The following is a 13949-nucleotide window of genomic DNA, read 5'->3' as shown; positions in this document are numbered from 1 at the left end:
TTAATGAAGACCAACTATATCTCGAGCCTAGTTCTCTCAAGGTAGCATTTATGAATCTCGACTATTCTGGAACATTTAAGTTTGTGGGTCTTCCTGCCTATATTATATGGGTGAAAGAGGCTTTCTTAGTGAGTATGGAGGATGAAAAGTGTATAATTCTGTCTGGTCATCCATAAAAAATAACCTGAAATTTTTAAATTTTAAAATCTAAGACTACTTTGCTTTAGTATATGGAATCTTACTCTGTGGGTTTATCTAGTTTAACATCTCTGATGCTAAAGGATAAGAACCAGAGAGAGTGAGAAGAATTGTGTTATTATCTCTTCCACTCCTTCCCATGTCATGTGCCATGTAACGGGAAGAGTGCTTCCTTCACCTCCTCGATTAGTATCAGCTTTAACCTCTCATTCATTCACTCATTTGTTCATACATTCATTCATTCAGCAGATTTTTTTGAGCACCTGCTATATTTCAGGTCCTATGCTAGGCCCTGGGATACAAAGGTGAATAAGATGCTTACAGTAGTAAGAAAAACAAACAAGTAGACAAGCAATTGAAATTCTGTGTGGCCTATGATATGCAACATGAAATTCAATGCGACGTCATGGGGACATCTCATCTAGTAGTAAGGCTTTCTGGAAACAAGTAAGAGAAGTAAGAGAGGGCAAGTAAGTGAAGATGGAGCTAGGGCATCACAGGCGGCAGTAACAGGTAAAGAGCATGGAGCGTGCATACTGTGCTGCTGGTTTTGAGGGTATAGTCAGGTGTGGAAGAGAAGGCCTCTGGGCCTAAGTGAGCCTTTTACTCCATAGGCAGTGGGGAGACACCAAATTACTTTAAAAGGTGAGTTGCATTGATCAAAATGCATTGAGAGAGAGCAGTTTGACTACAGATGGGTGCTCACTTGGGTAGAATAAGTTTCTACTTTGTCCCCTTGGAGGGCAGGCTCCCATTAGAAGTCTTTAGGAAGACGAGAAAGAATGATGATTTTTGAGGCATTCACCAGAGATGGGTTTCCTCCTCTGAACTAGGAGGTTCTTCCACTGCTTTCCATTCTGTCCCTCCTAAGGCCAATGGTAGGTGCTGTTGTAGAATTATACAGTATCAGTTGGATTCACAAGGGTCTTGATGTTATTCCCTTTTCAACACTAGCCATTATTTCTTACCATAGTACCCAATGGAGCCATTCTCTCTGACCATAAATCCCATGCTTTGACCCTTGTACAATGACAACTACCAGTTGTGATGATAAATACTAATCATTACCCTGATTTATGGAACATTTTCTATGTGTTCATTTACTATGTCTGCTCTCATAGCAGCACTGAGGAGAAGTATTATTTTCCCATTTTGATTATTTTTAACCTTTATCAGAATTCTCAACTCCTATATACAACCTCCTTGTAGAAGAAGAGGAAGAATCAAAGCTTGTTTTCAGTTTACTGAGGGAGAAATGGAAGCTAATGGACTTGTATTACCTTAAATTGTTCTCTGCAATGAGTGTTAATTATATTGATTTTATGGTATGTGGAGAAAATGTAGTCCATACTTTAAGCTGAATTCTGACATAAAAATGGCCTTCTGATACATTAGCATATATAAAAGGTTAAAAACTACCAAGGTCATATGTGATCATTTATGTTTTGCCTTTTTCCATCTTTTCCTGTTAAAGTTGAAGAATAGGTTCAAAATGTGCACACATACTGACTTGGATCTTAAGGTTTCACCTTTGGGCAGCTCAGACTGGTTTTGTGCTCTCAACAGCAAAGCTTAGGGTGAGATCTGAACTCTTGCTAAATCAGAACAAGAGCGAGTAGCTGTTTGATCCTACTAACCTGGGGAAGTTAGTGGGATCTGAATTGGAAGTTAGCCTCACCTAGACCTGTGGATTCGGAGTCTACATTTAGAAGATCTCTAGGCACTTTGTGTGCACATGTAAGTTTGAAGAGGTGCTATATAGCATCCATATAGCACTGGAAGCATGCCAGATGGCTCTGGTAACCTAGTGAACATTTTTAACTTTCATTATTATTAGGTTTGAAGAATGTAGGAAGAAAATATTGCTAGCCCCTGAAACATGTTATTTCATAGGCTTTCGTCAGGGTGAGGTTAATAAATAGCTATATGAAAGGTGTGTTGATTTAACAGAAATTACTATGCAAGTGCCAGAGCATGTGGGACTTAGATTTGGCAAAGATATGAAGGTGGTCCTTGAGGGACCAGCCTCAGGATGACCCTTGTCTAGAAGTTTGGCAGAATTCAGAGCAGGGTCACAGTGACTGTGAAGGAGCGCTCGTTGCCTCAGCTAGGCTGAGGGGCCTATAGAAGGCACAGCTCTTGTGTTTTGCCAGGCACCCAAAGTCAGACAAGGGGTGTCAGCTCCCATTCGAGTGCTAACTAGGCCCAACCCTACTTAGCTTCCAAAATCAGATGGAGCATATTCACGCTGGTATGACTGTGGACAAGAGGTGTCATCTCTTACCATCCAGATGGGAACACAGACTGAGCTCACAAGGCCAGGGCCCATCCTTTATTCCTTCTACTGCATGCTCTCGGGAAGAGATCAAACATCAAAATGCTTTTTATTTCTTTATTTACTACTTAGAGGAACTGTAGAGACTGGAAGAGTCAATCCTTTTCTGTGTCAGTCTTTAGCTGAATGCTTGTCAAATCTGAGAACTGATTATCTAAGGAAGATTTATTCCCCATAATTCAGTTTTTCTTGGGACCCACTTAGGGAATCAAGCTGGCTTTTTAAGATTTTGTCTGCATTGTTTTCAACATGATATAAGTAATAAACTCAATTTTTCAGCATTTAGGATTTTTTATGAACAGTCATCTCATGCTTATGCATGTGCCTTGTACCTTTTCCTCTGAACCACTCCAGTTTCCTACAGGTTCATCTTTCCCATTTTGTCCTCATTCCATTTGCACCCCATCTCAACAACGCACTCTAATCTTTGTGTTGATCCACCAGCATCCATCACTTTACTGAAGTATGGAGTTTAGTTGGGGGAGAGTTCCTTGCCAATGAATCATCATAGCCTTTTGATCATTGTTGTTGCTACTCATGAAAACCCTTTCTAAAGTTGGATAAATTGAAGGAAGGCAGTAAGTGGCACTATTGTAACAGAGGTAGCTATTGGGAAGGTTCCTAAATTGTCTACATACAGAACTAACAATTTACTTTAAAAATATTGCTCAGACCTCTTATTGCCATCCCATGGCTAATTCCACATCCTGGCTACTTTTTGTTTTAGTGGGAATATATTCTAAAGTAATTTCCTAAAGTCATTGATCCTTCCTTCTTCTTCAGTTCTTCCTTTTAAAATAATATTCATAAATCAAAGTCAAGAGACAAAGAGCAGAGATCTAATTTCCTTAATACCCATAGAGGTCTTTAAATGGCCAAAAAAGATGCAAAACACAATAGAAAAATGCCAAATGATACAAACCTGAAAACTGAAAATGGCTGGTAAACATGAAAGGTGTTCACCATCACATATTAAACACGTACCACAAGTTGCCATTTCCAGGTGTCAGATTGGCTAAAATTAAAATGTTTGGAAAGAAGTCCTGTATTAAAAAGTAGAAAATATAGCATGTTACTAGAATTATGAATTGTTTAACTTCTGAAGGGAGATTTGACAAAATATTAATGGAAAATGTGAAATGTGTATACACTTTTACCAAGAAATTCCACAGATACATAAAGATGCATAAAATGATAGCATTTGCAGCATTATTTATAATAGGTTAAACTAAAAGCAACCTGATGTCTCTCAGGAGATTTCACAGTAATTCTATTATTTATTGAGTCAATGAAATATCATGAAGCCATTAAAAAGAAGTGCTTGCTTTATATGAGAAAGGTGGGGATGAAATATAAAAGTCTGGATAACATGGTGTCATTTGTATTTAGAAAAAGAAAAGAGAAAGGTGTTAAAAGGATGTATGTGACTTAAAGTTCTTTGAAAAGATGCACCAATAAAGATAGCAGTTAACTGTGGGAAGACGAACTAGGGACCCAAGGTTCACAAAAGAGAGGGAGGGAGGGAGGAAGCACCTTAATTGAATAACTTAAAAATGTATAGTTTTGAATTCATTTTAAACAATTCTGGGTGATAAATATTAGCGATTAAGATGTGTTGAGAGACGATAAACAATATAATTCACATCATTCCTCTTTCCCCACCCCACACACTCCTGTCCCTGCCTTCATTCCTAACCCTAACAGATACACTTTGCTGAGTTATTAACTGGGTGTCTTCACATTCCCGCGGGGACTGCTTTTGAGAAGGAAAACAACTCTAGTGCAGTGGCCAAAGGGCTAGCAATAGGGAAAAACCAAGACTGCTAAGTTCTGGAAATGGAAATGACTCATTCTTTGATGAGTTCAGCTAGCTTTGGAAAATGATTCAGATAAAAGCAATGACATTTTTCTAATGAAGAATTTGGTCTGGACTTCCTGACCAGTTGCCTTTTCCTATAAGAGAAGCAAGGCTAATAAATTTCTCTCAAGGTTTTTCCTTTTAGCTTCTAGGGATACAAGGATGGGTCCTCACTTCTATGTCAGCTTGAGGGTGGAGGCTTTGGGCTCTTGATGAAGTTCTTTGAAGTGGACTTTTGCCTTCTTTAAATAGTCCTGGACCTGCCTGTGCTCCACTAGTACCCAGGAAGTGCATTTTGACAGCTGGATTGAGTTATGGAATATATCCTAATTTTTTCCTCATATTTTCCAGTTGCCCAGCATTTAAAATTTGCTCAGTAGCATTTTCTTTACCCTTTTTAATACTTAGAAAGTTATGTAAAAGTTTGAGGTAGCTCAGTTTTTAAGTCAAAAACTGTCCCAGATGTTATTTTAATATAGAATATAAAATTTCATTTTTAATATTTTACAGTTTTCACAGCTTATCCCCCAAGACTTTTTCTGCTGTCATAAGTTTGTCTTTCATCTGCCTTAGACATCCCCTCACCAGTACTCTGGCTATGTGGGATGATATTGGAGGTGACCTAGGCCATGTGAGAGCTCTTCTACCAGCTTTCTAACATGGTCCAGTAAGATGTATTTCAGCTTCATTTCTGCTTTTTGTGGCCACTAAAGTTCTCCCTGTGCATTTTTCTTCTAATCTAAACTTCCTGGGAGTGACCATGCTTGCTTCTTTCAGATGGAGACTATTTTACCTTTACAAGACACGAACCTATTGGAGTGTGTGGACAGATCATCCCAGTGAGTGTATCTCCTTGCACCTCGTATTTATTTTCATTTGACTCAGTTCTCTTAAAGACACATAAAACATGGTCCTCAGCGATGTGTGTTTTCCATTACTGGGGAGAAAAAAAACGGAGCTCATGTTGTTGACATATCTTTAACAGCCTCCCTGCAAATGCTTATTTGAACAGGTTAATAGGGTTTCAGCTCTGTTACCAGGAGTTGAGTTCTCAAGTCATAGAATTCTCATGATTCAAATAAGCAAAGCAAAGCACTGTGTATTAATAACCCACCCTTGGTTATGGATGTCCATTCTGCTTTTGGAAAATTAATGCTTTGTTTTATTTGCTTGTTTATTTTTTAGGACTGTGACTCACCATCTTTCCAGGCATATTATTTTATATGGTCTTTTAAACCCATTCTTTCTCACTGTTTCTTTTCACAAGAATCTATATAGAAGATGCTACAGAAGACACAGCAGTACAATTAATGTCACAGACATAATTGAAACCACGTCAGACTGTTTGCCTTGTAGAGTGAAATGGATGTAGTGCCTCATGTTTAGATTTGGATTGGAACATTAAACATTATCCTTTGCACACTCTCTCTCTCTCTCTCTTTCTCTGTCTCACACACACATACACACACACACACACATACACACACACACACACACACACACACACACACACACACACACCCTTGGCACAATACAAACCATCGCTAAATCTTCTAACGGTACTAATTAATGGTGCTGAAGGGATTTCAAGGGGAGGCTCAAATTAAACTTCGGTTTTTGGAGTCAAAGATTTTTGGGAGTTACTAATATTTGTTCAAGTGATCAATGAGCTCATCAGTACTATGAAATGTATTAGAGAATGCAAAGGGAAAATGAGAGATTTGGCTGAAGTTCTTCTGCTCTTAACCTCCAGGGAAATCCTCTTGGATCAGCTCAGGAGTGGGGCTGTCACCTTTACTGCAGGACTCAAACCTACCCCTCTCGCTCTTCCCCCAGACCCTCAAAGTCGCAGCTGCCTGACAGGGCAAGAGCTCTTGTCAGCCAGCTCGGCTCAATTACTGCACGCCAAGATTTATACACTGTAGATGGAATTAAAACATCACTGAGGACTCCCAAGTTTATAAACAACTACAGGGAAAAGAAATTGGGTGTTTGGTGAAGACAAGACACTTGTATATTTTTGCAGGCTTGCCAGAGCCAGTGGGAATCCTTCAAGGATGGCAGTGGAGGTGCTTCTTGCAGAAACACACTGTGTTCAGGGGCTGCAGCCAGGGGACCAGGAATGCTGTGTCCTTCCTTAATGAAATGATCAGTGACACCTGATAGTAATAAGTCTCATGTCTGAGCCCTGACAACACTAGCTTAATAACCTACTTGAATCAGTTTAAACCATTTTAGGTCCTGAATTCATACACTCATGTAAGTGTAGTTTGGTTTTCATTTGCTGATTTTGCAGTGGAAAGTAGAAAGGTGGAAAACGCATACTCGTTGGTGATGCATTTTATTTCTGGGAGTCATGGTTTATGACAACATGTGTAAGGAAAAGTGCCACCTTAAGTGCTATACATTGACTTAAGTGTAAGTTATAGCTAGTAAATTATATTTCTGCTTCTTCCACACTGAACAGCTTTCACACCAATGTGAAAATCTTGATGTAAACAATCCCAAATTCAAGACAAAGTGTTCACATACAAGAACTCATTGAAACCAAAGCCTGATTTTAGAAATACATGAACCAGGGGACTTGGCCCAAGTGGGTAGAGCACTTGCCTACCAAGTGTGAGGACCCCAGTTCAAACCCCAGTACTGTCAAAAAAAGAAAAGAAAAGAAATATGTAAAACAACAAAGAAAAACTAAAGCAAAACAAAGGAAACCCAAAAACTCCCTTTTCATCATGGGATTTCTTTTGGCGGATAGTTGGAATAGATAGCAATTTGTTGAACAGAGAGAAAAGGAGAGATTTTTAAGGTCAGTACTATTGTATTCTTAATGAAGTAATTAAAAATCCAAACATGTCCACTTTGTGATAGACAAGGATTATGCGGTTTGAGAAATCTGAGAAGTCACAGCTTGAAAACACAGTAGTGGAGGAATATTTTCCCATCTATCAGCCTTGCTTTTTCCTTTTTCAGTGGAACTTCCCCCTGCTGATGTTTGCCTGGAAAATTGCCCCAGCTCTGTGCTGTGGTAACACAGTGGTTATTAAGCCGGCAGAGCAGACACCACTCAGCGCGCTCTACATGGGAGCCCTCATCAAGGAGGTAGGGGAAACAGACTCAGCAGTGGTTCCCATCACCCTACTGTTGGAGCCTGTAAAGCATATGCTTGCTTATGTGATGGGTCTGAGACATGTTTTCTCCAATTCTGTTTCCTTAGGCTGGCTTCCCACCTGGAGTCATCAACATTCTGCCAGGATATGGGCCAACGGCTGGGGCAGCTATAGCATCCCACATTGGCATAGACAAGATTGCATTCACAGGTTCTACTGAGGTAGGTACCTGAGCGACTGCTCTGAGGAACAGTCCTGTGGTGGGCAGAAGAGTTAAAAGAGCACGGCAAGCAGTACCTGTAGACTCTACCCACAGGGCAGTGATACCTAGGCCCTCGAAGTGTAGTGTTGGTAGAACACCAGTGACTACAAAAGCAGCAAAGGGCAGACGTTAATCATTTTGATGCCACACTTTTTGGGGCATTTTTGATGTTGTCTGTGTAAAAGCTGTCCCAGAGGCTGGGGTTCTAGGTATGTCTCAGAGTCAAGAACGTGTGGCAGAAGTAAGTGGAAATCTAAACTAGCGTCTGAGAGAGAGTAAAGACATGATTTTCCCTGCTTATCATTTTGCCAGGTTCTGTAGATGCCAGTGCCAATTTACCACGTCCTGTGAGCCATAGGAATGAGATGGAACGGGTCAGCTAATTTTTTCTGTGAAGGCCAGAGAGTAAATGTTGTAGACTTTGCAGGCAATGTGTTTTTCTGTTGGGACCACTCAACTATGTCCTGCTAGTACTAAGCATGGATACTGTATAGACTAAGGATGGGGCAGTGTACCAACAAAACTTTATTTATAGAGAATAAAATTTGAATTTCATACAGTTTTTACAAACCAAAAGAACTTCACATTTTTTCCAGATATTTAGAAATGCACAGGTTTTTTTTTTTTAAGGCCATACCAAAACCAGGTAGCTGGCCAAATTTAGGTGGTAGTTTAAAGATCCCTGATGGTCACAAGTCTGTTTAGGGAGCTTTAGCAACAACAGTTTCAAATGTAGCTCTCCTAAGCAGAGAAGAGACGCAGGGCATAGGTAGCAGTCTCTGTGACTAGCAACAGGGTCTGACTACTGGCTGTGTTTTGAGGCAGCAGAAACTTGAACTTGGAAGGTAATGAGTTGTGACAGTGCTATTCAGAGGAATAAGATGGTGACATTCTTGTGGCCTATGTGAGGTGGAATAAGACATTGGTTTTCATGTGCTATTTTTTATTTTAAAGTTCTGAAAAGAAAAAGATCAACACAGTTATAAAAGTCATTGTGTGCTAATAATTATTAATGTGAAAAAATTTTTCCTATAAAAGCTAAATATAATGCTTTTTAAGATATTTGCTAAGGGTTAGATGCATGCAATTGTATGTGGGCAAGACAATTGTAAAAGACTGGGGAAAATATAAATTGAGAGTGTATGCTTGAATTGCTTTTTAAGTCCCATTCCACTTAAAGAAACTAAAACCAGAAATCTTAAATAATATTTTAGGTCTATGCTTTAATCAGAAAGGGCAGGAGAACCCATAATTAAAGCCCTGGTTCTATATCAAAGGACTGGAAAATGAATATGTATATATATATAATATATAATATATATTTTAAACATAAATGAAGCAGAAATCAGGATATAGTTCGAGGTTAGCCCAGGCAAAAACATAGTAAAACCCCATGTTAATTGGTGAGGTGGGTATGGTGGTGCCCATCTGCAATCCTGACCACCGTGGGAGGCATGGGTGGAAGGATCTCTGCCCAGGCAAAAACTCCAGGCCCTGTTTTAACCTCCTTTTCTGTTAACTGATCAGCAGTGATTGGATCAGATGAGAGGTTTCTGGCTCATTATTAAAATTCTCAATACAAACGAGAGAATAATAGATAAAACAAGATATAACACTTTGTCCTGTCAATACCCATAGCCCACCTTTCCAATAGCTGCGTAGAATACTATTGCACCAGTGTGCCATAATTTAATTAATCCTTCATTAATGCACACTTCAGGGTTTTTCCCACTTTTTTTCTTATTGCACAGACTACTGAAATAAAAAACCTTTGGAGATTTAAGAAAAAAAATTATATGTTTGTACACATATAAATGTATATATACATATATACTAGATACTCTCTGGATATGCTTCTGGAAATGAAATTGCAAAAATAAAATGTTTACATTTTAACTTGCTTACCAAGAATGCAATAGGATGATGGATTCATTTATTTATAAGATCTCTTTATATGTTAAGCATGTTAATTTTAATTTTGTTGTAGAATTTGTGAACATGGTTACCAGTTTGTTCTTTGCTTTTTGATTTTTTAAAAACACAGTTCTTTGCCATGCACAAGTTTTAAATTTGTGTGTAGTTGTATCTTTCCGTCTTTCCCTTAAGGGCTTCTGAGTTTCCTGTTATCTTAGAAGAAACTCCTTCGAGATTATACAAATAGTTCTTAACCTTTCTTTCAGTACTTTCATGGTTTTGTTTTTGTTTAAATCTTTAATCTGGTTGGAATTTATTTTTATGTGTAATCAAAGGCAAGGGATAAGATGTTTTTTAAATAAATGAGTGTTCATTTACTTCAACACCATTTATTAAACAGTGTATCTCTTTGTTACTCATTTGAACTCAACATAAATTTCCAAATATATATGTTTCATTTTTAAGATTCATAATTTTATTTATCTATTCTTTCAGTACTACCAGGCTGCCTCTGTGTGTGTGTGCATGTGTGTGTGCGCGTGTGCGCGTGCATGTGTATGGAGCTGGGGACCAAACACAGGGCCTTGTACACACTAGGCTAGAGTTCTGCCACAGAGCTACTTCCTCATCTCCCAGACTGCTTTAATTACTAGGTCTACTGAGATGTGCTGCAGTATGGTAGGGAAAATACCTTCCTATTTGGTTTTTAAAACCTTTTGGCTACTCCTGCAATTTTAATCTTTTGGATGATATTTCCAATTGCTTATCTAAGCATTTGCTTTCCTCCCAGAAACTCATTGGAATTTTGATTGGCATTGCATTACAAGAGCATGTTCAATTGAGGTGGGCGCCCTGTTCAGCACGTTGACTTTGCATGTGGGAGCATGCTGTTCTTCTTTTCAGTTATCTGTCATGGGGTGGCCATCACCAACACTGATGTCATCATATGGATCTTAGACATTTCTTGATAAATTCATTTCCAGGCACTTAACATTTTCTTCCAATATATTTAAATCTAAACACTGAGCACCTTAAAAAAAATATCAGTGTCATAGAGTAGAAAATTATCTTGAATAGATTGAGCTTCCGTCTTTCAGGCCTGCCATGAAGTCATGTAGGAAGTTAGTAAGAACATAGTGCCTGTTGTTAGAATTCTTGGGTTCAAGTCTGTTTTGTAGCTAGAGATATTTACATTTGAAATGAGTTTACTGAAGTATAATTTACATACATTAAGATGCATCCATTTAAGTACATGCTCTTATAACTACCACCCTAATCAAAATGCAAAATATTTCATACTCTAAAAAAGATTTCTCAAACCTTTTTGTGGTAACACCTTTTGCTCCAGGCAACTATTGATCTTTTTTTGAAATTAATTTTGCCTGTTCTAGAATTTCGGAACAATACAATATGTACTCCCCTGTGTCCTGTGTGTGTGTGCACGCATGTGCGTGTGCGCATGTACACGTTTTATTTTGGTTGTGTTCAGCATTTAATGTGTTATTGATATGGTTGGGCTTAAACCGTCCCCTGCCTGTGTTAAAGTCATTGTCTGTTCATCTCAGCACATCTGTCATTTCTGGATCTATGTCTGTTGACTGATTTTTGCTGGCTATAATTATTCTGTTTCAGTTCATTTTTGAAAGGATGCTGGACATTGTGACCACCATATTGTTGAACATGTGGACTTTTTTTCTGATTGACAGTTAAGTCATTTGAGATTCAGCTTGACTCTTGTGAGACTTAACTTTCAAGCTTCGTTTGGACTGGTTTATTTTTATTGATAAGTTGAGATTCTTTGGGAGTTTGTAATGAATACCTGCAGCACCCCAATAAGGTCTTTCCACTCTGCCTGGTCAGAACCAAAGGCCTCTCACCCTGTATGAGTTCTAGAAATTACTCAGCAGACAAATAATCTGATATTTTTCCCCAGTCTCATGGTGTCTCATTCAGTGCACTCCCAGTTTAGCATTCAGCCTTAGACTTAAATGGACCTCCTGCAGACTTCTGGGCTTCATTCTCCCTCCAGTATTCATCTTCTCACATTCCAGCCACCCCAGCCTCTGTGCGCTCTGATCTCGATTTCATCAGTTTGGTAAGACCATCATTTCTGCATTGTACTCCTTGCCCCATACTACGTTCTAGAAAGTCCTTTGGTGAAAAGGACTTCTGTTGTTTGTTTCCCTTGACTCTGGATTGCAGTCCCATTCTGCCTTTGATTTTCTTTCCCTGGGTTTCATGTAGATTAGGTCACCCTTATCCTCAGTTTATCCTAGTTTCAAATTGGATATATTATACTTAATGAGGCTACAACGTTGTTTACTTCAGCTAACGTAACTAAAGTCTTAAGAGTACAACTCCAAGGACATTTGAATTCAGAAAAAGTCCCTGGTTTATTTAATACAAAGTATTTAAGAACTACTTTAGTCTCATAAAGAACTCCTTTTATATTTGGGCGAGCTGACTTTCTTATCAGCTTAGTGTGGACTTTATAAGCATTAGTGTAAAAGAAGGCTGTTTCTGGTCATATATGCAGGTATGGGATGAGGACATTCTCTCTGGAGTCTGTGCCCTTGGCATTCTCCTCACCACCTCAAGCAGTATCTGGCGTACAGTAAAATGAATTGTAGATGTTTGCTAGCTACATGAGGGAGAAATAAATGAATTGGATAAATAGCTCTTCTCAGAGCTGGAAGTTCATGTGTCCTTCCTCTAAATACCACCAGAGGACTAGGGTCGCTATCTCCTGCTTGGTGCTGTACAGCTATGGACCACCCACTTACATCTGTACACAGTTGGCTTAATAATGAGCATACCTGTTCCGAAGGTCATGGGAATTAAATGAAATATGTGTGGGGGAATTATAAACAGTAAGCAGTGGTAGTTTGTGATAAAATAGCATCTCAAGACAGGAACCGTTTCCGAGTGGTCTGTCAAGACTTCCAGAGGAAGGCATTTGATGTAGTCAGTCTTGCTGTATTACAGCAAGGATTGGCAAGGGATTGGGGAGGAAGGTTGGCAGGTAGATGAACTAGAAAAAAATATTGTGCAAATCAAGTCATTGAAAAGATTCTGGGTTGAAAACTAAGGCCAAATGTAGGTAGACATCCTTTCAAGCAAAGACGTTACAAGACAATGTCACCGTTTTCCATTATGGATGTAGTTGCAAAAATCTTAAACACAATACTACCAAGCAATTCAGAAATATCAAAGAAGGATTATACACCATGGCCACATGAAATTTATTCCAGTAATGCAACTTTGGTGTAATATTAAAAACAATCAGTTTCCGATTGTTAGACTCCTTACTAAGAGAATAAAGGACAAAACTCATGTGATCATCTCAATAGACATCGAAAAGGATTTGACAAAGTCTTCCATCACTCATTTACATAAAATGTCTAGAATAGGCAAATACATAGAGAATAAATTAATTATTGCTGGGGCTGAGAGGAGATGGGGCTGGGGAATGACTGCTAATGAATGTGAAAACTCTGCAGAATGATGAAATGTCCTGGATTTAGCTAGTTTTGATTACTTTGATGGTTGCACAGCTGCTAACAAACTAAAAACCACTGAATTAGACACATCAAAAGGGCAGATTTTAGGGCATGTAAGTTATATCTACATCTCAGTAAAGCTTTTGAAAATGAATGGCTCAGGTTTAGGCTTTAAATTTTGGATATTGGTAGTCAACATTTATTGAATACTTACTTAGTGCTTGCTGAGTGTTTTGCATACATCTCATCCCATCTCCTCACAATGCTTGATACCCAGGCGAACAAAATGTAGTGGGAAGGTTAAATTGCCTGCCTCTAGTCATGTGATAGTGAGTTGCAGGACTGAAAGTCAGACCCAGAGCCTATACACACCACAGTGCTACAGGGCCTCTCTGGGTAAGAGGCTGAAGGAGGCGGGATCCCCTAAAGCTAGGAATGACATCTTAGAGGGGCTGCTTAGATATATAAATTTTTCAGTGGAACATGTTTTTGTTGAAAGAATTCAAAGTGTTTTGTTCCAAAAGGTCACAGATACTGTTTTAACTCAAAAATTCCCCTCCTTTTTTTTCTAAAATTCATTTTCAAGTTGCATGTCTAGCCTCTTTAAATATTGGATCCATTATAGGGCTTCTGCCTGGCACTCTGATATGGGACCCAAAGTTTTGGACCCATGCTATCTCAAGTCAGTTCTACAAACCTTTCTGAAGCATTGAACTGTCAAGCACTGTGCCGGAGCTTGGAGGTACAAAGGTGAGATGCAAAAGTGACTCAG

The 13949-nt window shown here is 38.8% G+C and overlaps 1 protein-coding gene across 3 annotated transcripts in view; it reads left to right on the top strand.

The window, feature by feature from the left end:
- The window catches only part of Aldh1a2 (aldehyde dehydrogenase 1 family member A2), an 87058-nt gene that overhangs the window by 43592 nt on the left and 29517 nt on the right, over positions 1-13949 (top strand). For all 3 annotated transcript variants that reach the window (XM_074066058.1, XM_074066060.1, XM_074066059.1), the window contains exons 5-7: positions 5169-5230; positions 7365-7493; positions 7609-7722. In XM_074066058.1, coding sequence (XP_073922159.1) covers positions 5169-5230; positions 7365-7493; positions 7609-7722 — 305 coding nt within the window. The remainder of the gene's footprint in view (positions 1-5168; positions 5231-7364; positions 7494-7608; positions 7723-13949) is intronic.

Source organism: Castor canadensis, chromosome 2 (genome assembly GCF_047511655.1).
Source record: "Castor canadensis chromosome 2, mCasCan1.hap1v2, whole genome shotgun sequence".
In the NCBI taxonomy this organism is placed as follows: Eukaryota; Metazoa; Chordata; class Mammalia; order Rodentia; family Castoridae; genus Castor; species Castor canadensis.
This window is presented reverse-complemented; position numbering and strand designations above follow the sequence as displayed.